Below are 27,029 nucleotides of genomic sequence, written 5' to 3'. Positions count from 1 at the left end.
TTAAAGTAATGAAATGAAATATTTTCAATAGTTATATACATATACATGTATGTATGTATGCGTGTATATATTTAAAAACAAGTTCATAGACTCCGAGTTAAGAACCTTTGTACTAAACTGATGTGGGGATTTGGGGCAAGCTATGGTAAAGCAAACCTTCCTATCCAGCCAACCTTTCAACTATAGCTTGTCCAAAATGGCATAATCCTTCTTCCTCCACCTACCCCCATGTCAGGCTTCACCTCGGACAAGCAAACATGTCAGTAAAATTTAAATTTATTGAAAGAAAGAAGAAACTGTTTCTGGTATTCCTTTATATCCCTAGTTCTTGTCAGATAGTAGGTGTGGTTTGTTTTTTTGGAGGGGGGAAGGCAGGGCAATTGGGGTTTAAGTGACTTGCCCAAGGTCACACAGCTAGTAAGTGTGTCAAGGGTCTGAGGCTGTATTTGAACTCAGGTCCTTCTGACTCCAGGGCCGGTGCTGTATTCACTGCACCACCTAGCAACCCCCATTGTAGGTGTTTTTACTAGATACTTTAGTAAAATTTTTACTTCTACTTACCTGGAACTGTTATTTTTGGAGTGTAAGTATGGTGACTCTGTTGTCCTTTATGGTGAAAAAAATTTGTTGGCATTCTTTGACATCCTGATCATTTTAGTAGAGTTGTTCATTTGTATTTGATAAATAGGAAAAGCTATGAAAGTTTATAAAAATTTTGGTAGACATATTCTATTTTTCAGAATGTTCTATTATACATTGTGAATATTGTCTCTAAAGGACACAGGTTTTTGTCTTATTTTAGCTCTTTCCATGGGCCCTTTGTAATATTATTATACAGAATCTTATTTTTAAAATCTGAAGCATTAGAATTACAGACTTTTTTCATAGCAATCTTAGAGTATATTTATAAAGCAGTTATATAATTAAATGTTTTTTTAATTTTTAAAAAAGTTAAGCTGGCAACTGGAATGACTAAAGTGATAGGATTTGTGTGTTTTAGTTCATGTGAAAACTTTTTTGGAAATACACATCTTTTGACTGAAGTGGCAACTTTTCCCAAGTTTTCTTGCCTGGTTCTGGAAAGCATAATGTCATTAAAGAGGTATTAAAGGTGGAAAGCTTAATTTTAAAAGCATTATTTTGGTTGTGAACACCTAAGAGTAAGTAAAGACAAAGTGCAGTTACACAGTATATTTTTATGACTACGTTCTCAAATAAATTCTGAACTCTGATTATACTGATGAGAAGCTAGGATTTTTATCTATTACACCCTTTGTTTTGAGTGGCTGCTTTGAGTCTGCTGTCCTTAATCAGAAATATTTGATGTACAGTAGTAAACAGGTTAAGTGTAAGGCAGCCTTGGTCTTAGCATCCTGACTTTTTTTAGTTGAATTTATTTTATTTGGTAAATAGGAGAAGTGAGTGTTACATGGCACTCCATCTCTTTCTAAGCTCCATGCCTTTGGACTAGCATCCATCCTTCATGCATTCAATACTCTCCCTCCTTAACTCTGCCTCAATTTCTCACTTCCTTCAAGCATCACTATAAGAAATCTTTCCTGATTGTTCTTACTGTTTAGGTCTTCTTTCCCTAATTACTTGTTGCCTAACTATCCTTTAAAAAAAGCATTTATTATGTATATATTTATGTACATGTCTCCCAAGGCAGAATATAAGTACTTGGAGAGAGCAGGAATTATTTCATTACGTGCATAATATACGCTCGTTGATGACTTGAGAGGTGTCGAACTTATTGTAGACCCAGTATAGTACTTATCTAATAAAATCATAGTTTTTTTTTAAAGTATTTGATGAATTTTTGGTTATGGTTGTTTTCATTAAATAATATATTAGAATGAACATGAACCCTGGAATGAGGTTTTCAGTGATCACAGATTAGGGATTTTCATTATTATGGTATATTATTCAAGAAATATTTGCCAGTAAAATACTACTTAATGGGAAGGGCCCTGATTATTTAATAGGTAGAATATAATTCCTATTGAAATTAATAGTTTCCCCAGTTGTAAAAAGTTTCTTGATATCTGCAATGAATCAGGCTACTTTTGTACTTAAACATTTGTATTCATTACTTTAAACTGCCCCAACTTTGATCCTCTTTGTATTCTCTATCCCAGAAAGAGATGAGGAAATACAGAAATAAGTGTTTTAGGAAAGACAGAAATAAGTAATGGAAAGAGGGGTTGGAGGGGAGATGGGCTGCTATTTATTTCACAGAGAAAGTACTTTGCAAAAAACCAGCGGTAGCACATTTCTGTGAGGTAACTGTAATTTGACTATATAACCAATACAGACTTTTAATAATGGAAGTAGAAAAATACATTTTATTTTATTTATTTCAGCTTTACCAACAAGGCCGTTTATGTCAACTGGGTAGTGAATTTTGTGAATTAGAAGTTTTTGCTAAAGTGTTGAGAGCTTTAGACAAAAGGTGAGTATATTAAATATTTCCTAAATGCAGTTATTTGCTTGTATAGAACATTAAGCATGGATTAGAAATTTTTTAAAAAAAAATTAGAATTAAGACATTGTAAATTACAGAAACGTGTTTTTTTTTAAATGCAAATACTTCAGCATAATATATCTGTGTGATATGTTTTAGTGTGAAGTTGTTCGAGGATAGTTTTTTTATGTGAACCCTTTCCAAATTACACATTATTTAATAGTTATCATAAATTATTTTTGGAATCAGTTAATTTGATCACTTCTTTGGAAAACATTTGTCAAGTTAAATACCTAGAATGCTCAGCAAATTTTACTGTGTGAAATCATTCCTCTTGCTTTTGAAAGCAGGACTCTTCTCTGTGAATCTGTAAAATAATATTGGATGAGAAGCACTAAATAAACTTGATACATTTCCCCTTCTTTTTTGTTATAAGTATTTTAATTCTATAATTCCAGATATTTTCTTTAATACTATTATTATTTCCATATGATCTTTGCTGACTTTAATTTAAGTGCTAAATTGTGAATAGATTAATTCATAAGGCTTATGTTCAGAACCAAGTTGTCATTTTTAACAATAGTCTGCAAATTATCTTTTTAATGTTACTTACTATATTCTACTTACAGCTCTGTGAGTGATATAATGAATTTGTACTTTTTAAAAGTAACAACTTTTTGTTTTCCTAAAACTTCTAAAAAGGAAAAGTATTTAAAAAAAACCAAGCCAGTATTTTCCAAAGGAATTAAGATATGATATTTTAATTGAATACCTTTTCACCCCCCTTTTAGACATTTGCTTCATCACTGTTTCCAGGCTTTGATGGATCATGGTGTGAAAGTTGCTTCAGTCTTGGCCTATTCATTCAGTAGACGGTGCTCTTATATAGCAGAATCAGATGCTACAGTCAAAGAAAAAGCAATCCAGATTGGCTTTGTTTTAGGTAAATAATGGGGAAAACAGAACAATGTGTATTATTTAATGCTGTTATAAATCAGAATCAGACTTGTCAAACTATAGCAACTTTCCAGGGTCTTCCCAAATGCTATATTCTACTATATTATAAAAAGTGCCATGTAGTTATGTGGCACTTTGCAATTACAAAGCATCATGCATACTTGGTATAGCAACTAGGTGGTATTGTGTATAGAAAATTGAACCTAGAGTCAGGAAGACCTAAGTACAGCCTCAGACATTTACTAGCTGTGTGACCGTAGACAAGTCACTTAACCTCTTATACCTCAATTTCCTCATCTGTAAAATGAAAATAATATTATCACATACCTCCCAGGGTTGTTGTGAGGATATAAGAGATAAAATTTGTAAAATACCTTGCAAACCTTAAAGCACTATATAAATTCTAGTTATTATTGTGAAGGACCCAATCAGGGAGATAGCCTTAAATTATTAGTCCCAATTTGTAGTTAGTGAGTAGCAGAGCTAGGATGTAAACCTCATGTCTTTTGACTCCCATATTTGATGTTTTATTTTTTCCATTCTACCTTGTCATTTATATAACATTTTCAGATGACTTGCATAAGTCAACATGCGATATTATATCGAGGACAGTTTTCTAGCTTAATATTTTGTCATTGCTACTTATCATTCCTTGATATTTTTCTTTCCCAGTCACCTTTTATCTCAAACTTTATACCAGAAACATAAGGCACAGATGCTAGGGAATGTGTGTGGGGGTGGAGGAGAGGAGAGAAAGTTTTTCAGCTTCCATCTATTGGGGAAGAGAGTCTTTGAAAGCCTTTCATCCTATAGGTTAGCAGTGCTATAAAACAGGCTGCTATAGTTTAGAAAGTTGAGTTTTTAAAAAACAGCAGTTTAAACATTGAAAGCCTCAGAAATTTAATACAAAAACTTTGTTATTTAAAAACTTGTTTAAGATTTTAAAATAAAGCATGTTCAAATAATAGCTGTATTATTTTGCCAGTGCTTAAAGCAGTGCTATTTATTTAACCCACTGTAGGTCTAGGACAATGTTGTTGAAATTGAGGGTTCTGATTTCTCGAGGACATTATAGCCAAATTTTAGTAGTATTGTAGAACAGTGGGAAAAGGACTGGACTTGGAGTAAGAAGGTCAGGGCTTGGATCTTAACCCTGCTGTTCATTATTACCTTGGACAAATCACTTGGCCTCTCTGTGCCTAAATTTCCTCATTGGTTAAAATTAGAGGATTGAACGGGATGACTTCTGAAATACCCTTTGGGTCTAAATCCATTGAACTAGAGATAAAAAGCAGCTAGCAGCTATAGAGTAGCAAGTTTATTTCCATATAAGTGATGTAGCTCATGATAGCCTTTTCCTTCTCAGCCTTTACCTTGCCATGAATGTATTCATAGAACTTTTTCCCCATTATGAGAGGTCTCAAGAGCTTGCAGGATGAAAATGTTACCTAATTACTTAGTAGTGGTACATAATTATCTAGGAAAATATAGATTTAGTACTGCATAATCAGTATTCTTGATTGCTTAAACTATAAAATTATTTCTTAATTCCAGATTATTTCAAAATTAATGCAAAATATCCCACTTTCCATGTCATCATTTTGTTTTATAAAATGTGAAAATATGTATTTATAGAATTATCTGAAAATAATTTGATTTTCTTACTTTTTAGGTGGCTTTCTCTCAGATGCAGGTTGGTACAGTGATGCAGAGAAAGTTTTCCTGTCCTGCCTTCAGTTGTGTACCCTACACGATGAAATGCTTCATTGGTTTCGTGCAGTAGAATGTTGTGTGAGGTAGGTTTGACTGCCGAGCAATAAGCTGTATTGGTGTTGAAGTCCACAGTGTGGTTTAAATACATCTGTGTCTTTGTTGACAATCAAATATAATATTGTTGTGATATTTATATTATATATCTTTGCTCTGCCCCCAGATACATTTAACTTCCAAAAAATATTTTAAAGTGTGTTTATAGTATATTTGGAATGTTCTTTTAATTTGAGATAGGTACTCTTCACTTGGAAGTTCAGAAATTTAAATACATCCTTTTTGGGGGGATAGGAGAGGTAATATTTCCTTTGGTTTTTGGTTTCTTTTACCACAGTTTAGCTATTTGTGGCTACATAGATGTAATAAATCTGAGCAAATTCAGGAATATAGGCTGCCAAATATATGCCAGGCCCTGGGAATAATAGAAAAAGGCAGAACAAACAAAACAAAAAGGCCCTGTCCACTTAACTCACAATCTAATAGGAAGAAAACACACAAAGGAAAAGCAGAAAAGTGGGGTTAGGGGAGTTTAGAGGGGAAGGTAGTCAACATGATAGAGACATTCAAAAGTAGTACAGTCTTTTAGGAAACAAGGAGATACCAGATTCTGGTCCCCTTCCCTAAATGGAGGGTTGAGAGTATATGTCTCTGTTCTTCTATCATAGGGACAGAGGGGTAGTGATGAGGCATGAATAGCAACTCTGATTTGATCTTGTGAGATGATGAGATTTCTCAGTGATATCCTCTGGGGAATTATTTCTTTTAGCTGTATTCTGCTTTTTTCATTCTTGAAATATGTCTATTCCCTACTTGTTTTTCTCATCTATAAAAAGATGGATCTGGATGATCTGACCTCTATGGCCTTTTCCAGCTGTAAATCCCATGATATCTTTTCGTTGAATTGGTTTTTTTAGTTATTGGATTTTTTTTTTTTGCTTCTGTTTGAGTTTCAGGTTCTGCTCAAATTTGTCTTAATTATTTCTTTTTGGTGAGTTTTCATTTTCTTAGAATTTCTAGCAACTTTATTTTTGGTAGGGATTTAAATTTTTTGGGGTGGTGGGGTAGGGATTATTAAGAGCCAGTATCTGTTGTGTTCTCTTAGTCTACTTTCTTCTGGGAAGTTATCAAAGTTATACAGGTTTTCTAAACCATCCAAAGCATCTATTGATCTTTTCACTTACTGAAGACTTTCAAAGATAGAGATACCACAATCTTTCTTAATAGAGTATTCCATTATTTTTCACCCACCTAATGTTGTATATGAAGAACCCAATGGAATCTCAAGTCACCTTCTAATTGCCTATAAAGCCCTATCACTATTAACATTTCCTTATAATTTTCTAACTGTTTGGTAATGCTTCTTGTTGTTCAGAGACTGTGATAAATGATTTATCTACATTTTAAAAGTATGGTGACCCAAATTGGACATAATTTTAAAATAAAGGCCTAACTAAAGTTATAGTAGGAATGTAGCTTTCTAATCTCATCATATATTCCTTTTTTTTTCCTCTTTAATTTTATATTTTCTGTGGCATAATCATTAGTAAAGATAGTCACTGAAAGGCATATCAGAGCTAAGCTTTTTCCTTAATGCACTTGCCATTGTGTGAAGCCATTATGGAAGAACAAAAGTGAGGACAAAGTACATCTTTTCCCTTCATTTATATAGACTCTCACTCTGTCTTGGAATGATTTTTTTTCTCTAAGTCTCTCCCTGCTTCTCTGTTTTAATCATATTTTTTATGGCATATTAATGTAGCACAGCTTGTTTAGCCATTCCCCAACTGATGGGCATCTATTTTGTTTCCAGTTTTTTGTTCCTACAAAAAGTGCTGCTATAAATATTTTGATGTGTATGGAGCCTTTCTTTTTGTCAGTGATCTCCAGGGCCACAGTATATGCCTAACAGTAGAATCTTAGGATCAGAGGTTATTGGGCATTTTAGCCACTCTGCATAATTCCAAATTGCTTTCCCAAATGGTTGTACTAATTAACAGCCCCAGCAAGAATTTGTTAGTATACCTTTTTTCCTACAACTCCTCCAGAATTGACTTCCTGTCTTTTATCATCTTTGTCAAAATCAGTGTGAAGTGAAACCTCAGGGTTGTTGATGATTTTGCCTTTTCTGAAACCGTGTAACTTGCTGTGTAATATTTCATATTCAGGTGATGGCATGTGTCTTATTTATCTCTTATTTTATCCCAGCACAATACAGCATAAAGAGCATGGGATTTGGAGGACTTAGATTCAAAATTTACTCTTCCTGTTCTGTTTTGAGACCCTGGGCAAGTCATATCATCCTTCCATTTCTTCATAAATAAAATAGAGGACTTCTATTAGATAATCTCCAAGGGTCTCTTTTAGCTTTAAATGTATGAAGTGGGGTTTTCCCCCTTAACTATAGAGCACAGAACATTTGTTTCTCAGCAGTTTTGTTTTCTATATTTTACCACAAATTTTTAATGTGATTCTGGTCGTATTTGCCAATTTCTTAAGTGCACCAGTGTATCACTTCCCAACAGTTTCACCCTACAACTATAATGGAATAGGGAAAATAAAGTTTTTAAGGGAACACAAAGTAAGAGAATGAGTTATTTTGACCCTGGGGTCAGGATTTATAATTTAGTAATCTAAGTCTACTTTGAGAAAGGATATTCCTATGACTGCTATTGAAAAACAAGCCCATAATGTTGAGAAGGATTAGGTGCAAAGAATTCTTTGTGTTAACGAAGGAAGAAAGAAGAGATTCCATATGTTGGGAACTTAGCACAAACATGATTAGGTCATTGGGATGGTTGGGAGTGGAGGAGGCTCAGTTAAAATGTCATGGGTGAGGAGGCCTAAAATTAAGCTTGAGTTTGAGCATAGCAAGTGAGGAATCCGGAGTCCCTCCAAAAACTTGGCAGTGGGCTAGCAGTGTTCTTTCGTGTAATTTTGTCAGAAAAATTAACTCCCTCTCCTTCTCCCTGGGCCCACCCCCCGCCATTTCAACAGTGAGCTCTAAAGTCTGAAGATTGAACTTGAGCCAGGCTACAGAGGTAGTATGTATCATGAGCTAAGCCCCACTGGTTGTGGCATGCAAAATTCAAATCTGGAAGAGTTTCAAATCTTAATGTATTGGTGGCAGTTTCATCCTTAAATTACTATGAAAAGTGGTTAGACTACAAATATTGGATCAGGACATTACTGGCCCTTCCTTGATCTGCATCTCGTGATATAAAGTCAGGATTCACCATGGGCATCGCATAGCTGAAGGCAGAGGGAAGGTAGCTGAGGCCAGGGAAGCTAAGCTATAGCAGGAGATAGAGAGGAAGACAAATAATTCAATATTAACTCATTAATATAATACTTTAAGATTTACTAAGTAATTTCCTTATCAAAACCGTTTAAGATAAACTGGTGTGACATTGGAGAGGGGGATAATGTGGGGAAGGGAGTGTGGTAATCCACAATATTAATGAGTTAACATTGGGACTCTACTGGATCTTTAGTCTCATTAATGTCCCTCCAGTGATGTGGATTTCAACCCAACTATGTCTATTCATTCTGTTCTTTACACATTGCAAGGATACTAGTGCAGCAAGTAAGCTATCCATCAGTTGTCCTTCTCTTTCGCTATGTACACTGGCTTGTCGTTTATTACATTAAAACATTTCTACTCTTCCTGTGTAATTTCTCATTTGTAGAACATTTCAGTTAGTTCATAGTCAACTTATTTTCTCAACAAATTATACGTTAATGTGATAGAGAATGACTATAATGTGATAGAGTAGAAAGAATGCAAGGATACTGCAGTAGACTGCAAAGACTTAATAAAAACTATACACAAAGATATAACAATATCAATAGAATATTGAAACAGTGCTGTAGAATTACAATGACTAAGCTTGACAGTGAAGAAGAGAGATGAGAATGTGGTCTCCTTCTCTGCGTAGGAGGGGTATTATGGATGTGGAATGCTGCATATGCTTTTATTTACTCTTTTTAAAAAAGCGAACCTATGATTTTGTCAGTATACCAAGATTCTGGTCAGGAATTTCCTCTACCAGTATAAGTCAGCACCTTCTCTTCAATGTATATAGCTTGGAGGTTGCCAGGGGCACTGAGAATTGCACAGCCAGTACTTCAAAATGAAAAATAAAAAGCCAGACAAATATTTAATAACTTAAATTTTCATGTAATGCTTTACAGAATTTGTTTTGACTAGAGCACTGAGAATTCCTGGACTCATTCTTTCAGTATTTTTCCTCATTTTATCAACATTATTTATGTTTCAGGTGGACTGTATAGTATAAGTTTGATTATGTTTTTAAGCACAACCAAACTAGGACATAGGTTTGTAAACTGGATCATAAGCATTAGATGAAAAAGAAAAAACTTTTGGTAGTATTGAGGTTATGACAGGTCTCCTAAAGTAATTGAATCTTCCTTTTTTCCTTTTATATTTTTTAATTAGTGATTTTTGTCATCACATTTTTTCCTGATTATATCCCTTTCCCTTCACCTATCCCACAATCATTTTCTTGTATTAGATAACTAAAAGAAAAAAGAAAAAGTGGAGGGAAGAATAGCAGTTTAGCAAAACCTATCAATACAAGTTGCCATGCCTGACTGTGTATTGCATACTAATTTTTTTCTTTGAAAAAGAAGCTACCTATATTTATAGCTAATAAGTTAATACATCCACCAGAAAATGTATAGCAGCACTCATTTATATAGTGCCTACTATGTACCAAGGACTATTCTGAGCAGTTTACAAAAATCTTCTTTGATTCTCAACAACATCAGGGGTGGGGGATAGATGCTAATATTATCCCCATTTTACAGATGAGGAAACTGAGACACACAGATTTTAAGCGACTTGCCCAAGGTCACATAGCTAGTAAGTGTCTGAGGCTGGATTTCAATGTAGGCCTTCTTGACTACTCCCAGCGCTAAGGTGCAGTGGCGTCTTCACCACTTAGCTACTCCACACTTACTATGGTAGTAAGTTACTGAGGGAGAAAAAAAGTAATTTAATGGCTAAACATATTGTGGCACATGAATGTAATAGAATCTTACTGTGCCATAAAACAATGTATATGATATACAGAGGTGCATGGAGAGACTTAATCTTTATTAATGCAAAGTGAGGTAAGGAAAGAGAAATAAACGTGACTTTAATGATGAAAATAGAAATGGGGGAGGAAACAACAGGACAACCAAAACTGAATGCTACACAGTTATAACATTCAAGCATGGCCCCAAAGAGGAGATATGAAAAGGTACCCCCTCTTGCTTCTTGGCAGACAGAAGTGGGGTCTTGCTTGTGGAAACTGCATATAATGTCAGATGTTTTCAGTGTATTGGTTTTACTGAGCTATATTTTCTTTCCTTTTTCTTAAAAAGACATACCTTCATTTGAGGGAAATTTTGAGTAGGATTCTCCAAATAAAATCTTTTTAAACATTTTCTTGGAAACTAACTTTGTACTGATTCAATTATATATGATGTACTTTTTATAGTGACTTAGTGCTAAGTTCTCTGGTCCTTCTCTGCATTTCTCAATATAACTAATAACTAGATTGTCACATATGTTCTCCAAAGTGTACTAAATGTTTTAAGTAGTTCCCTGTATTCATGTTATGATATATAGTCAGCATTTGTATGTATCTTATCTCAGCTTTTTGAACTTGAGTACCATTTGAAGTGAAATCTTTGAAAATATTACCAGTTTTCTCACTACTCTCTGCTAATGGAAGATCGATTTAGTATTAAGTATTCTAGTTGTTTTATAGCATTATTTTATTATTATATTATACATAAATATTTTAGTGTTCAATATGTTTTATAGTATCTTACATTTGCTTGGAATTTTTCCTAAATGTGAATCCTATCATTGATGACTATTGCTAGAATGCACATTAAGTTTAACTAGAATAGTATGTTAATTGCTTCCTTCTTGAGTAGTCAGAGTATTGTTGTCCCTGATTAACAGAGAGTACTGAGAGGAATTTTTAGAACCTCAGATGAATATAATTGGCTATATAGTAATTATAAATATTTGTCATCTATCAAAAACTTCAGTGTTTTTCAACAGGGTATGACTGCTTGTAGAGTTAAGAGAACTATGTTCCACGCCTGGGGGGATGCGCCAGGTCTGCCACACCAGCACTCCCCCTTCCCCAAGAACCCCCAAACCCGGACTGGACTTAGATCTTCAGCAGGCTCTTCACTCCTGCTCTGATCCACCACTTAATTCCTCCCACCAGGTGGGCCTGGGGCCAGAAGCAACTGCAGCTGTAGTTCTGTAGCTGCCCTACTTCCATTGCCCCCGGGGTGGTGGCCGAACCACGAACTCCTTCTACTCCCGCAGCTTTTCCCGCTAACCTTCTCTGTTGTCTTTGGTGTTTGTTGGTTGAGAAGTCTGGTAACTGCTGCAGCTTACTGATTCAGGGCGCTAGGGTACGCTCCGCTCGGCTCCTGGTCTGGTTGGTCTGCACCACCCACGCTGGGCTCTGCTCCGCTCCCAGCTCTGTGCGGGATAGACCTCACCCCGAGACCATCCAGGCTGTCCTGGGCTGGAGCCCTGCTTCCCTCTGCTATTTTGTGGGTTCTGCATTTCTAGAATTGGTTCAGAGCCATTTTTTATAGGTTTTTGGAGGGACTCGGCGGGGACCTCACACTAGTCCCTGCTTTCTAGCCGCCATCTTGGCTCCCCATCTGAAAACTTCAGTGTTAATAATTGTATTTTTTTGTTGCTTGTTTTCTGTTCATTTGTTGTTTCTGGATGTTTCATGTATACTGTGATTAGATGTCCAGGAAAAATTTAAGTACAAATCATTACAGTATTGTAGTAGGAGTAAGAATTTGGTTTGAGTCCTGGCAAATAGCTTAACTACCTTAATCCTTAATTTCCTCACATGTACTATCCAACTCACTGTGTTGTTCTGAGGTTCATTTAATTTACAGATCTAGAAGAAGGCATCTTAGAGACCATCGGATGAGATAGTAGAAAAATACAGTGCCGTACAATGTATAAAAAATAATAGCTGTTAAAATGTGTAGCCTACAAAATTTCCTGAGTCTCAGCTAGCACTAGATTAAAATATAATTGGGAAATATTTAACGAAGTAAATAAAAATAAAATACACCATAGATAATATTAATTTGTTGTTTTTCTAAGTCACTCTGCTGCCTCAGGATTCCTTTGTTTCTATTTGAATTTGATACCACTAGTCTACGTAATAACTGCTACTGTATTTTATTAGTCCCTAGAAAAGCTTATATGGATAAGCCTATTATAATTTTATATATTTTAATATTTAGTTATTATGTTTTATCTATAGTTTATTAACCAGAGCCAAATGGAGCTTGGTCTAGAACAACCTCCAATGCTAGCCTAGGGCTTAGTTTTATGTATTTTTTCCTCAGGGTTTTGATTTAAGACAATATTTGTGGTGGTGTTTTTTAAAAAGTAACTTCCCCTTTTTTGCTTTACATTGCGTTTTATGAAGAATTACCAAACCATCCATGCATTGCTTATTTGAAAAATACCTTTAAATGGCATTGTACTTTAGTCCCCCCCACAGTAACTATGAACATTCCATATAAATAGGCACTGTCCTCAAAATTATGAACATTATGTTCTATGCTGTATCAAAATAGATCTCTATCAATGTCACAGTCCACTACTGAGTATTTAAAAGGCCATTTGAAACATCTAGAATGGTTTGTGTAGTTTGGTCATTCAGTCAATGTTGTTTGAGTTCCCAGTCATTCTATACTGGTATCGTGACACTAGGCAGCAAGAGAGGAATGAAAGAAATGGAAGACTCCGTTGAACTTCAGTGGAAATAAACATGCACATGAAAAGAGTTAATGGTATTCCATAGCAACATTTAAACTGGTAAAAATTTTAACTATTGAAAATGAGCTGCACACAATAAATCTCTCAGATACAGTTAAGGGGGCATTAAAAATTGGGTGTAATTAGCCAGGGATTTTCAAATAAAAATTAGAGGTGTTCCAAATGTTTTATTTATAAAATTAAAGAATATTATCCAGAATTGATTTGTGACATTAACTTTGCTGCCCACAATCATTTGACTATCCTCTTTACTAGCAAAGTTTTTAAAATCATTTTGCTTATTTATTATTTATTGCTACTTTTTAAATGAAATTTTATCATTCAACATAAGTTCCTAACTAAATGCTGTTTGGGACAGGCTGTATTTTGGGGAAGATTTTGCCTTTATAATTTGTATGTATTATAAATGCAATTTAGGTGGACTTAAATTACAACTTTTGATGAGAAAACTGAATTATGACCAGACTCACATGGCTTGTTTAAGTTCTTTTCTCCTTCCTGTCTTGCGTTTTTCTTGGTGAACTGCAGCTATTGCTAATAGTATAACAAAATAGTAGCCAAAGGAAACCTCTTGTCCTCAAATTTTGTTTATTGTCCATAGCATTGACTTGTCAATAAATCAGACAACAGGGTTCTTGTCCATATTTGTGTAAACATAGTGATTGGAAAGAACAAAACAGGACTAAATACAAATCATTTTCTAAAATCTTTGGAACTCTTTGTTTCCAAATAGGCTGCTACATGTTCGAAATGGAAACTGTAAATATCATTTGGGTGAAGAAACATTCAAGTTAGCTCAATCTTACATGGACAAGCTTGCAAAACATGGCCAGCAGGCAAACAAAGCTGCTCTCTATGGAGAATTATGTGCTCTACTCTTTGCAAAAAGTCATTATGATGAGGTGAGTTTTCTTGGGACAGTGGTGGGTGGGGTTTAGATGTACATGCCCTAACTTGTTGCAGAGTAAACAAAACCATTCATCTTTTTATTGAAGAAAAGATAACTTTAGTCTTTTTTCCAGCAGCCATGTATTATAGATGTGTTCCTGAAAAATTTAATGCAAATAACATTTTATAAATAAAATTAGCACATTGAATTCATAAGAACTTGTTTTTAAAGTCTTATAAAGTAAATAACTATCTGTTTTCTTATTTGTCTTATAAATCCAGATTTTTCTCATTAAGTTTGCCTAAGACACAGCTGACATATTGAAAGTCAGTTAAAGATTGTGATATATTGGAAACAGCACTGGATTTGGAGTTGTGAGGTGGTGGTTCAAATTGTGGCTCTTATACTTAATAACTGTGTAACCATTAGGCAAGGTCTGGGGGGTGGAGGGAGGGAAACCTGTGGCCTTTTAGGTCCTTGGGTCCAGCCTTTTTACTGAGTCCAAGTTTTACAGAACAAATCCTTTTATTAAAAAGATTTTTTCTGTGAAGTTTGGATTCAGTCAAAGGGTCTCACTTGACCTAGTGGGCCACATGTGGCCGTGAGACCGCAGGTTCCCCTCCCCTGTCAAGATTGTTAACCTCTCTTAAGCCCCAGTTTCTTCACAAGTAAAATTGAGGTGATAGCCTACTTTATAGAATTTTTATAAGGAAAATTGTTTGTAAGTAGTTTTTTATTTATTGCTATATTTTTAAATTAACATTTCAACATGATAGATTCCTAGCTAACTGCTATTTTTGGGCAGGCTGTATTTTTGGAAGAATTTGCCTTCATAATAAACTTGTATTTATTATAAATGTAATTTGGGTGGACTTTTATTATAACTTTTAATGAGAAAACTGAATCATGACCAGGCTTACATAGTTTGTTTAAATCTTTTCCTTGTCTTGTGAGAAAAACAATTGTGTTTTTCTTGGTTAACTGCTGTTATTGCTTATAGTACTAAGTCATAGTTTATATAAAACTATCTTTAAGGGGAGTTGTTTTGCTTAACAGGTTTTGGTTTTTTTTCTGGCCCTGGGAGGAGGAGAAGGATGGATTTTTCTTGAAAGAATATTTTAAAGTGGAAAAATGTTAAATTTTAATTTTTAAATTTTAAGTAAATTTAAAAAAATTTAAGCCATTGCTAGTGGTCATGGGTGGGTTGGGAGGTGGCCCTTGATATCGTACTTTACTGGTTATAAGGCAACAAAAAATTTTCTTGTAGTTTTCAAAATTTCATATAGTCATTTACTTCTAGGAATTAAATATAAATATATATTTAATATATTACATAATAATATAGATTCTTGAAAGGGAAGTTAAAATCAGGATAATAAAATGATTATAAAGAATAGTCTTTTGTTTTTGTCAATATTGTATTTGTCAGCTAGTTACTACTTCATTTCTGTTTTTCTTGTAGTCATACTATGTTGGCATCTTACTATTAGGAATAATCCTGTTTGTATCCTTTCATTCAGTTGTTTTGCCTGTAACATTTTTATTTTTGAACAAGAGCAGTTCTTTCAGGTTAAGAGTAGTTTGTTCAAAACTGAGAAAAATGGATGTTACTTGGAGCAATTGTTTTTCTCCTGGAATTATTTCTGAATTGTACTTTACTTTCATTTTCCCCCTTGCCTCTATTTCTTTGTATCATGTCCAATTCACCTAAATAGTAACATTTTCATTAAATGTTTCTGTTTAGTTTATGCTGCTTATGTAAATATTTGTCTTGTGTAGGCTTACAAATGGTGCATAGAAGCTATGAAGGAAATCACAGTTGGATTGCCAGTTAAAGTAGTGGTGGATGTTTTACGACAAGCTTCAAAGGTGAATTTAAAGTTCATTTGTTAGTTCACTTAAAAATATTTTCATACTTTAAAAAACACTATTAACTTTTAACTTCATGCTATATATTTGGTTTTGTAAAATGGTATCTTTTCCTAATAAACCATGGCAGAGTAGTTATTTGGCTAATTAAAAAATCTTCCAGTATAGAATTTAATTAATTTTTACCATAGTTTATGCACAAAATGTAAGATAATTCACCCTGACAGTACTGTTAGATCATTGAATCCAAAGCAAAAACTTTTTTCTACCTCTACTAGACTGAGAGATTTTAAATGATTCTTGTCATGTTGTGGTTGATTGCTTCTTCTGCTAAAGTAATTGGTTGGTGTTTATGCACCTTCCTTCCTTTTGAAGGAGCAGCATTATTCTATTTTTGATATGGATGGAATTGTTCTGATTAGTTTTGTGTACTTGGCCAGTAACCTTTGTCTTACTTACTTTTGTGCCATCTTATTCAGCTAGATCTTGCCAATGAGCAGATTTTCCCAGGGAAGGTAAAATACTTGGAGAAATGTATTGACCCTTTAAGGATAAGGATGATTTGATTGACTGTAGCTTAAGAAGTAAATGCATCCCATCAAATCAGGAGCAATACTTTTATTTATTCAATAAGTCCTTATTAATTGCCTGTGCCATTACATAACTTGGAATATAAAGACAAAAAGAATATTGTGACTGCCCTCCAGGAGCCTACCTTATATTGGAGGAAAATAACATGAACCTGGAAAAAAAATTAGATTTAATTGTTTTTCATTTCTATCCACCTCCCCATTGGAAAAAAGAAAGCAAGAATGAAGAAAAAAATCCTTAAAAAGAATATGCATAGTTGAGCAAAATGGATGCCCTCTTTAACCATATCCAAAAAGATATTTTCATTTTTCATCTCTCATCATGGGTCCTTTGGAATGTCATTGCATTGACCAGAGTTCTTAAGTCTTTCAAAGTTTTTTGTCTTTAAATTGTTAATTATAATTCTGATTTTACTCACTTCACTCTGCATTATTAGCTCATACAAATATTCCTATCATTTCTTATGGCACAATATTATTCTGTTTCCTTCATTTACACAATTGATGGTCAACCCCTTAGTTTCTACTTCTTTTCCATGACAGAAAGGGTACTATAAATATTTTGAACACTAAGGTTACTTTTCCTCTTTCTTTGATCTCTTTGGGGTGCTATCACTGGCTCAAAAGATATGCCTGATTTACTAACATTTTTTGCTATAGTTCAAATTATTTTCCATAATGACTGGACTAATTCATATCTCTTCCAACAGTACATTAATGTGCCTATTTTCCCACAGCCGCTCCAACAATTGTCATTTTCCTTTTTTGTCATCTTTTGCTTTGAAAGGTATAAGTTATAGGAGTTGAAGTTTGACAAACTGAGAATCAAAATGTAATTTGAAGACCCTAAGTATGAGGATTGGGAAACAGAGCGAAATACTGAACTCCTTAAGAAAGGAGGGAGAATGACCTGGTGGTTGACAGATAATAGCTGCTAAGCAATAGGGAGACTTAGAGATTATACAGGATCAAATAGGGGCAATATGTCTAAATGCATTTCAAAGGAGAAAAAGTTGTAAAGTGACAGAGAATCTGCAAGTGACAGGGAGGAGACAGAAACATGTTTACTCCTAAAAGGCCCAGAGTGTGAGTGAAAGTGCTAGAGAGAGGATAAAGTCTATCTATAATGGAGGGGCTCAAGTAATTGCAAGGAAGTTGAGAGGGAGTTTGTTACCACTGAAACAGGGTTTTAGTGGGCAAAATGGAAGGGAAGAGAATGAGATAGGAGCGTTGAAGAAATGAAACTATCATGGCTACAGGTGAGCAGGGAAGAGAGATTCTGCTTTGGTAGCCTGTGAGTTTTAATCATAGGAATTTTGAGTAGAATTAAAAGACAGAAAAAATCACTAAATGTTTGCTTAGAAAACAAGATAGGGAGTGGGTGGCAGACCCAAGTACTTGCCTGAGTTCTTCCAAATTCCTCTCCCCACAACATTAGAGTAACTCCTCAAAATAAATTCTAAAGCAGCAGAACCAGCAAAGGAATGAGGTGAAACAATTTTTCAGCCCAAGACAACTTAGATGGTTGTTAGGAAAGGTCTGTTTCGCTGGAGTGATAGTGGAGCACAGTGCAGCTCAGGCTGCACCCTAGGAAGCCAGTACTAAATCAGATGTAGCAGCTTCCAGAGCTCTCAGCGTATAGACATTAAGGGAGGGTCAGACAACTCAAAAGGAGATTATATGGGACCCTTTGCTGGCATTAGGAGCAAGACTCAGTTGTATTGTCCGCATTTGATTCTGGGTCATAATCCCAGGGAAAGGAAGAATACTAGCAAGAGTCACAGTTGGATACAGTTGCAGGGCAGAGAAGAGTACCTGTAGTCACTCAGAGGCCAGGTGATCAGTGACCACGCCTCTCCTTAGATCATACTACTTTGGAAGAACTGAAAATTTAGACACCACTACCCCCAGCCCCTCAGAACTGGTACTGAAAACAGCAGCACAGAAAAACCTGAAGCTTGGGACAGTGCCCCCTCCACCCTGGGAGCAGAGCCAAACCTTAACATAAAGTTAAAAGTCAAAAAATGGGCTAGAAAAATGAGCAAACAACAACAAAAAGAACCCAACCATAGAAAGTTAGTATGGTGGCAGGGAAGATTATTAAAACACAAATTCAGAAGACACAGTACTGTCAAAACATCTACATGTAAAGCCTGAAAGAAAAATGTGAATTGGTCTCTCTCCCTCCCCACTGAAAATTCCTGGAAAATCTCAAAAAGAGCTCAAAAACTCAAATACGAGAGGTAGAGGAAAAATAGCACCTTAAAAAACAATGTGCCAAATGGCAAAAGAGGCCCAAAAATCCACTGGAGAGAAGAACACCTTAAAAAGCAGAATTGTCCAAATAACAGAAAGATGTACAAAAATTCATTAAAGAAAAGGACTTCTTAAAAAGTAAAATTGGCCAAATGAAAAAGGAAATACAAAAACTTGCTGAAGAAAATAATTTCTTAAAAATTAGAATTGGGCAAATGGAAGCTAATGACTCCATAAGACATCAAGAAATGATAAAACAAAAATCAAAAAAATGAAAAAGAAAAAGAGAAACGGGAATAAAGTAAGATGGAGGGAAATACACAGTAATTATAACTGTGAATGGGATAAACTCTCCCATAAAATGGAAGTGGATAGCAGAGTAGATTTAAAACCAGAATCCTATAATAAGTTGTTTACAAGAAACACACTTGAAGCAAAGAGTCGCTCCTAGAATAAAGGTGTAAGGGGCTGGAGCAGAGTCGCTTAAGCTTCAGCGGAAGTAAAAAAGGTGGTAGTGGTGGCAGTCATGATCTCAGACAAAAAGAAAAAACAAAAATATGTCTAATTAAAAGAATTAAGCAGGGAAACTATATTTTGCTGAAGGGTACCATACACAATGAAGTAATAGCAACACTAAGCCTAAACATACATGCACCAAATGATATAGCATCCAAATTATATTAAAAAGGGTTTGCAGAAATAAAACCAATGCAGCCAAGTTTAGAAGGAAAGAAGAAAACTGGGGGAAAATATTTTACAGCAAATTTCTCTGATAAAGGCCTTATATTTCAAGCATACAGAGAACTGAGTTAAGTTTATAAGAAATACAAGTCATTCCCCAACTGATTAATGGTCAAAGGGTTTGAACACGCAACTTTCAGAAGAAGAAATCAAAACTATCCATAGTCATATACAGCTCTTTTTATGGTACAAAGAATTGCAAATTGATGGGATGCCCATCAGTTGGGGAATGGCTGAACAAGTTGTGGTATGCGAATGTAATGGAATACTATTGTGCTATAAAAAATGATGAGCAGGCCAACTTAAGAAAAACCTGGAAAGACTTGAATGAACTGATACCGAGTGAAGTGAGCAGAACCAGGAGAACATTGTACACAGTAACAGCCACAGTATGCGATAACTGACTTTGATAGACTTATCTCAGCAATGCAAGGATCCAAGATAACTCCAAAGGACCTACGATGGAAAATGCTGTCCACATCCAGAAAAAGAACTGTGGAGTCTGAATGCAGATTGAAGCATATTACTTGCTCTCTTTTTTTTCTTTTTTTGTTTGTTTCTTCTTTCTTGTAGTTTCTCATGGTTCTAATTCTTCTTTGCAACATGACTAATACGAAAATAGGTTCAATATGAATGTATATGTAGAGCCTATATCAAATTACATGCCATCTTGGCGGGGGGAGGGTACAGATGGAGAGAAAATTTGGAACTCAAAATCTTATGGAAATGAATGTTAAAAACTAAAAAGAAATGAATTTTTAAAAAGAATCTTTTTAAAATGCTATAAATCACTACTGATTAGAGAAATACATATCAAAACAACACTGAGGTACCTATATCAGATTGGCTAATATATCAGAAAAGGAAAAGGAAAAAGGAAAAGAACCTATGTGTATACAAAAGTATTTATAGCAGCTCTTTTTGTAGTGGCTAAGAATTGGAAATTGATTGGGTGCCTATCCACTGAGAAAGGACTGAACTAGTTGTGGTATGTGATTATAATGAAGTACTATTGTGCTATAAGAAATTACATTGGGGGGCAGCTAGGTGGCGCAGTGAGTAGAGCACCGGCCCTGGAGTCAGGAGGACCTGAGTTCAAATGCGGCCTCAGACACTTGATACATGTACTAGCTGCGTGACCTTGGGCAAGTCACTTAACCCCAATTGCCCTGCCAAAAAGCAAAAAAAAAAAAAAGAAAGAAAGAAAGAAAGAAATTACATTGGGGCAGCTAGGTGGCACAGTGAGCAGAGCACCAGCCCTGTAGTCAGGAGGATCTGCGTTCAAATCCGGTCTCAGCCACCTGACACATTTACTAGTGGTATGACCTTGGGCAAGTCACTTAACCCCAATTGCCCTGCCTTCTCCCCTCCAAAAAAAGAAAAGAAATGACAGGCAGGATGCTATCAGAAAAACCTGGAAAGATTTAAGATGAGCTGATGCAAAGTGAAGTGAGCAGAACTAGGAGAATATTGTACATTGTAACAGCAGTATTGTATGATGATCAACTGTGAATGACTTAGCTTTTATTAGCAAGACAATTCCAAAGGACTTATGATGAAAAATGATATCCCTCTCCAGAGAAAGAATCAATGGAATCTGAACGCAGATCGAAGAATACTTTTTTCCCTTTGTTGGTGTTTTTTTTGGGGGGTGGGGTGTCCTGTTCTCTTTCACAACATGACTAATATAGAAATAAGTTTTTTGCATGTCTGCACATATATATCCTATATCAAATTGCTTAGTGTCTTGGGGGAGTGGAGAGATAATTCATAACCCCAAGTTTTAAAAACAATAAAAGTATTTACATGTAATTGGGAATATATATATGTATATATATATATAAATTTAAAAAAGAAGACAAGACCTTCAGAAATACAATTTATTCAAATAGTTACATTTTGGAGTAAATATCTGTGTTTATGTTTGTAATTTCTTCAAACCTCTAAGGGGGATTTTTCAAAAAATCCCATTATTGAGACCTAATTACTTCTTGATCCACATAAATGAGCCTAATATAATGCTAATATTATGAAATGTAAAAATATGTTTCATCCAAATAAATGGTATATATTAATGAATGAAAAAAAAGAAAATTACTAGGAATAGATTCATAAGAAGCTACTACCTTCACAGTTCAAAACAGAAATGATAAAACAATAGGAAAAACTTTAGGAGCTGGATAAAGGTTAATAATACAGCAAATCTTAGATTAGAAAGAAAAGAATGTGTGGAGTGAACATTAGTACAACACCAAAATAGATAATGGAATTTAGACTAAAGTAGAGGGGAAAAAAGATCAATATGAAGTACTCTGTAGCTGGCTTGTGATTGTAAAAGTCTGTGTAACACCTACTACATTGAACTTTTGCAGATGTCCTTGCAGGATGGCACCAAGAACTTCATTATGGACATTTTTTAGAATGGCCTTTTATTAGTGCTTAAGTGGAACTAGTTTGCTTTCCTAGCCTTACTGGATAAACTGTGTTCTTAGGGATTAGTTGTTTTTATAAACAGCAGAAGTATATAAATCATATTCTTTGTGAAATATAGTTTATGTTTTACCAAAAAAATATTTTTGTTCTCAGTTTTGTTTTTAATATGAATTAGTTTAGCCATTTATGTTGAAAATACTTAATGCTTTTTCTCCCTCAATCTTTAGGCTTGTGTAGTAAAACGTGAATTTAAGAAGGCAGAACAGTTAATAAAACATGCAGTTTACTTAGCACGGTAGGTGACCATTTTTAAAAGTACATTTCCATATAATAAATAGAGAATTCAGTGAAAATTGTTTTAAAGTATTAAGCGGGGAAAATAGTATATCTTAAAAATACATCTCTTAAGCCCCTAGAGTCTAATCTTGCATATTTTTACAGGGAACATTTTGGAGCCAAACACCCGAAATACTCAGATACACTGCTAGATTATGGATTTTATTTACTCAATGTAGATAATATCTGCCAGTCTGTTGCAATTTATCAGGTATGTTTAAAATTCACAGTTCTTTGGATTTTTTTTTAAGTTTGTTCCTTACCCTTTAAGTCAAAACGTCTTCAACAATTAAACACATACATGTTTGTCTTCAGTTGTATTTTAAAAAACAGTGCGTCATGTTTAGTTTTAAAATGTAAGGAGCTTTAGTGTATATACTTATATGACTCAAAACATGAATAGTAATATATAATTTCCTATAACCATATATACATAACTGTTGTGATTAGTTAAATTGGATAGTGATTTGTAAATATTCTTGATTAAGTAGGATTTCTTTTAACAAATATTTCAGACAGCCCTTGATATTCGACAGTCAGTATTTGGAGGAAAAAATATCCATGTAGCCACAGCGCATGAAGACTTGGCTTATTCATCTTATGTTCACCAGTATAGTTCTGGAAAATTTGACAATGCACTGTAAGTACTTAAATTCCTCTCCAGCAGAGGAAAAAATCCTGGAGGCCCACTGGAGGAATAGTGTCATCTAGTGCTTTTGAAAGAAATTTGCTTTACAAAATAAAGTTGTACTCTGCCCCCCTGCCCCCAAGTTGAAGAGAAACTGCATAGAATAATTGAATAGACCCCCAGTGGATTTGAAGTTGAAGAACCTGGTTTCACATTCTGACTCTGCTATTGATAAGACCTGTGTGGCCTTGAGAACAAGTATTTTAACATCTCTAGGACTGAGGTTCTTAACCTTTTTTTTTGTCTTGTACACCTTTGGGAATCTTGGTGAAGCTTATATGAATCCTTTCTCAGAATAATGTTTTTAAATACATAAAATAAATATCAATTACAAAGAAAACCAACATTGAAGTAGTTATCAAATTATTTTAAAAACTAAACACCGACACCTTCCTTCTCAGATTAACAACCCCTGGACTAGACATTACATCATAACGGTCTAAGAAACTCAAAATTCTTTTATACTTAAACTTAATTGCCTTACACAGGTGTAAGAATGCTTAGACTGTATTTCTAATCATTTAACATCACCATAGTTTGTTTAATTCTTAGGATCATAGATTTAGAGCTGAAAGGGATTTTAGAAGCTATCTAGGCCAACCTCTTCTTTTTTACAGATAAGAAACTGAGGCCCAGAAAGGTTGTAATTGTCATAGGATCAAGTTCTTCATTTAGATTTTACTTTTTAATAATAGATATTCATATCCACATTTCTTAAAGGACACTGGGCACATGTACAGTGGAAATAATACAAAGTTTTGCTGTAACAAAAGGTATGAGGTGCATCTCTCTTGGACCCTGTCCAAAAAACTTAATTTTTACAGTGATAAAAGAGTCTATTAATAAGGTTATTTCTTCTGTTAATGAGTTGTTTAGTTCTCTAGTGAGGATCCCCCGGATGGTGTTATAAATTTGTTGCTAAATAGTCAAATAAAATTCAACAGATTGAATGCCATCACTCTCCTTTTAAATGCCCAATAAATTTCCTCACCATCATAGTATTACAGATTGAGGATTTTGTTTTAAAGTTACAGACTAATTGAACTTAAAATATATAATTTAACTTTGTTACAGATTCCATGCAGAACGAGCCATTGGAATCATCAATCATATCCTTCCAGAAGATCATCTTCTGTTGGCTTCCTCAAAGAGAGTGAAAGGTACCTTTTCTAATTTGATTTGTTAATAGTTTAAAGTGAAGGATTTATAGCATTTAAGATTGGAATAATGATTTATTTCTTTTGGTATGGTTAGACAGGCTTCTATGTATATACTTTTTGTTTATTATATGCTAGGCAATATAAAATGTATTTTAAATGATTGACTACAAGTCTAATAAAGGACTAATAGTGGTTAATAACAAAGTTGTTGAGGAGCATTATAGATTAATTATATTTTGAAATTTTGTAGGGGAAGTTATTTGTACTAAATGCATCAGATGATATAGATATGATTGTTTTATTTTCTTGTCAGGATTTCTTAAATGCCAGACATTGGAAATACCCTACATTAATCTTAATGTTGGGTCATCCCAACCTCATTGCAAAACATGTCAAATTTATCTTTGTACCTCCGTTTTTGAGCTTTTGTTTTAGCTCCAGGGAGTTGACTTCTTCAGTTACCCTAGAACAATTACCTTAGAACCCGACAGTATGTATATTTGGGAGTTCATTTTGTTTCATTGATGTGTGGTTAGAGATTGGATGTTACAATATTCAATTTCAGAGGTTTTACTAGAGCTTTGCCAATCACTCCTTTAATATACATTTAGAATTTTTATTTGTTTTGTCTTTTCTGCTTAAAATAATCTCATTGATAAATTTACACTTAAGCAAAATTCACCAAAATGGTGTGAACTAACTGTAGAGCCTTAATTTTGACCTGTGAAAAACTAAAAGCCTAATATTAACAAGACTGTATGAAGTACAGATTTGTCATTGTTTCAAATGCCATATGTGAAGTGGAAATTACATGGTGACAAATGTTAGGCAAAAATTTCAAAATATATTTACGCTTGGACAACTCTAAATCATTTTAATCCATTCTTTTTTTTTTTAAAGTATAAGTGATTTTGATAGTACGGATTACTGAATGCTGTGATTGTGATTTTTAGCTGTGAAATACAATAATTTTGTTTCTTTTTTCAGCACTTATTTTGGAGGAGATTGCAATTGACTGTCATAATAAGGAAACTGAGCAGAGGCTGCTTCAAGAAGCTCATGATTTGCATCTGTCTTCACTCCAACTGGCTAAAAAAGCTTTTGGGGAGTTTAATGTTCAGACTGCGAAACACTACGGCAACCTTGGCAGACTTTATCAGTCTATGAGAAAATTTAAGGTAGTGGTATCTTTAGCTAAAAATTTATCTCCCCTTTTGTACCTAGAGCAGTGATTTTTGTGTAAGAGTATAATGTATTGCGTTTCCCTGGAACTATTAAACCACTCCACAGAAATGCATTTGAAATAGTGTGCATTGTGGCATCACAAAAGCTTCAGAATAAATGTGTTTTATGAATGTAATAGTTACTCTTGGGACAAGCTTCTTTATTAGGTATAATCTGCTAAACCTAAGAGCAACTATAACTTTTCATTTGAAAACTGGATGGCAGTTTGCCAGAGATTTTTATAGAGGGAATACCTGCTTCAGGTAGTAGTTGGGTTAGACCTCTGAAGCCCTTCCCACTCCTTAAAATTCCAAAAATGCTGAGTGCTTCTGTATTTTGATGGATCTTGGCTTAATTATCTTTCAGGAAGCAGAAGAAATGCACATCAAAGCGATTCAGATTAAAGAACAACTTCTTGGTCAAGAAGATTATGAAGTAGCACTTTCAGTGGGACATCTGGCTTCTTTGTATAACTATGACATGAATCAATATGAAAACGCAGAGAAACTTTACTTGAGATCAATAGCAATTGGTACGTCATTTAACTTCTTTCCAGCTCACTGATTACATCGGGTGACATGGCATACAATATTTTCTATAAGAAGAATTACGTTACAAAAGTTTTAATCATATTAGAACTGCTATGGATAGAAACCACCACAGGAGCATACAAGAATCATACATTCTGCATAAATGGGACTGCTTTGTTTCACTTTTGGACCCAGTTTGTTTTTACTGTAGAATATTCTACATTAGCAAAGGATATTTAAAACACTAGTTTAAAACAATCATAGGAGCATGCTTTTAGATAATTCTTAAATGAAAAGAAATAACTTATTGCTTTAAAATCTTTGTACATTCAGTAGTATGTTACGAGATTAGATAGTTTATATTTAATAATTTGTCACTGTTCCCTTGTTCTCCACTCTCAGTATTGAACTTCATGTGGGGAAACATAAACTTAGAAATGTGAGGTGATTGGCTGTCTCTTTTCATTTGCTTGTCTATGAAGTTGTGTTTTTCTGATTATCACTTAAAAATCTGACACATCATTCATATTTTAGCTATGTTGAATAAGTAATTGTTGGAATTATGGTGATATGGTAGCTTGATGATATCCTTCAGAACCAGGAAAGCTAAGTTGGAGAATCTTTTTTTCTATCAATGACAGCATAAGTAAGTAATTTAGCCTTCTACTCATTTATTCCTTTGTTAGGAATATTTCTTGACAATCTTTTTAAAAAAAGCAAATTTAGCTAGGTTTTCATCTTTAAAAAGAAAAACAGGACATTCTGTTCATCTACTTTTCAAATTGGTAGGTAACAGCACTGTTTCATATTTGTAACAAATGTGATATATGCATACACACACACACACTCTCACACACACTCTCACAGTCTCTTTCTCTCTCTCTCTTGCCCTCTCGCCTTTGTGGAGGATCTATCTTATATTCTCTCAGGATGACTTTGTCAAAGATAATAGACTTACTTGCATTTTTGTAATTATACATATAAGTAGGACTATCCCATGTTGTTGTTTAGCTCTAAGGTCTGGATGAAATGAAGCCCAGGGCCAAAGCCATCTTATGGACAATCATTCCTTATTACCATTAGATGATTTACTTCTGCTTTCTCAGAAAAATTTTCCTCTCTTGACCTAACCACTTAAAGTAGTGGGGGTCAAAAAAGCACAGATATGACTAGAGCCATAAATAATATCTAGGTGTTTGACCTTTCAAATGAATAAAATGAAGGCACCTAATATTAAAAACTGATTTGTTCTTATTAAATACTTAATTACAGT

The 27,029-nt window shown here is 34.4% G+C and overlaps 1 protein-coding gene across 1 annotated transcript in view; it reads left to right on the top strand.

The window, feature by feature from the left end:
* Positions 1-27,029, top strand: part of APPBP2 (amyloid beta precursor protein binding protein 2) — a 54,925-nt gene that overhangs the window by 23,129 nt on the left and 4,767 nt on the right. Inside the window, exons 2-12 of the mRNA XM_036757216.1 lie at positions 2,364-2,452; positions 3,256-3,407; positions 5,094-5,217; positions 13,774-13,942; positions 15,709-15,798; positions 22,046-22,113; positions 22,260-22,365; positions 22,670-22,794; positions 23,917-24,002; positions 24,990-25,180; positions 25,593-25,758. Coding sequence (XP_036613111.1) covers positions 2,364-2,452; positions 3,256-3,407; positions 5,094-5,217; positions 13,774-13,942; positions 15,709-15,798; positions 22,046-22,113; positions 22,260-22,365; positions 22,670-22,794; positions 23,917-24,002; positions 24,990-25,180; positions 25,593-25,758 — 1,366 coding nt within the window. The remainder of the gene's footprint in view (positions 1-2,363; positions 2,453-3,255; positions 3,408-5,093; positions 5,218-13,773; positions 13,943-15,708; positions 15,799-22,045; positions 22,114-22,259; positions 22,366-22,669; positions 22,795-23,916; positions 24,003-24,989; positions 25,181-25,592; positions 25,759-27,029) is intronic.

Source organism: Trichosurus vulpecula, chromosome 4, assembly GCF_011100635.1.
Source record: "Trichosurus vulpecula isolate mTriVul1 chromosome 4, mTriVul1.pri, whole genome shotgun sequence".
Lineage (NCBI taxonomy): Eukaryota > Metazoa > Chordata > Mammalia > Diprotodontia > Phalangeridae > Trichosurus > Trichosurus vulpecula.
The sequence above is the reverse complement of the archived record's forward strand: the minus strand, read 5'-3'. Positions and strand labels throughout refer to the sequence as shown.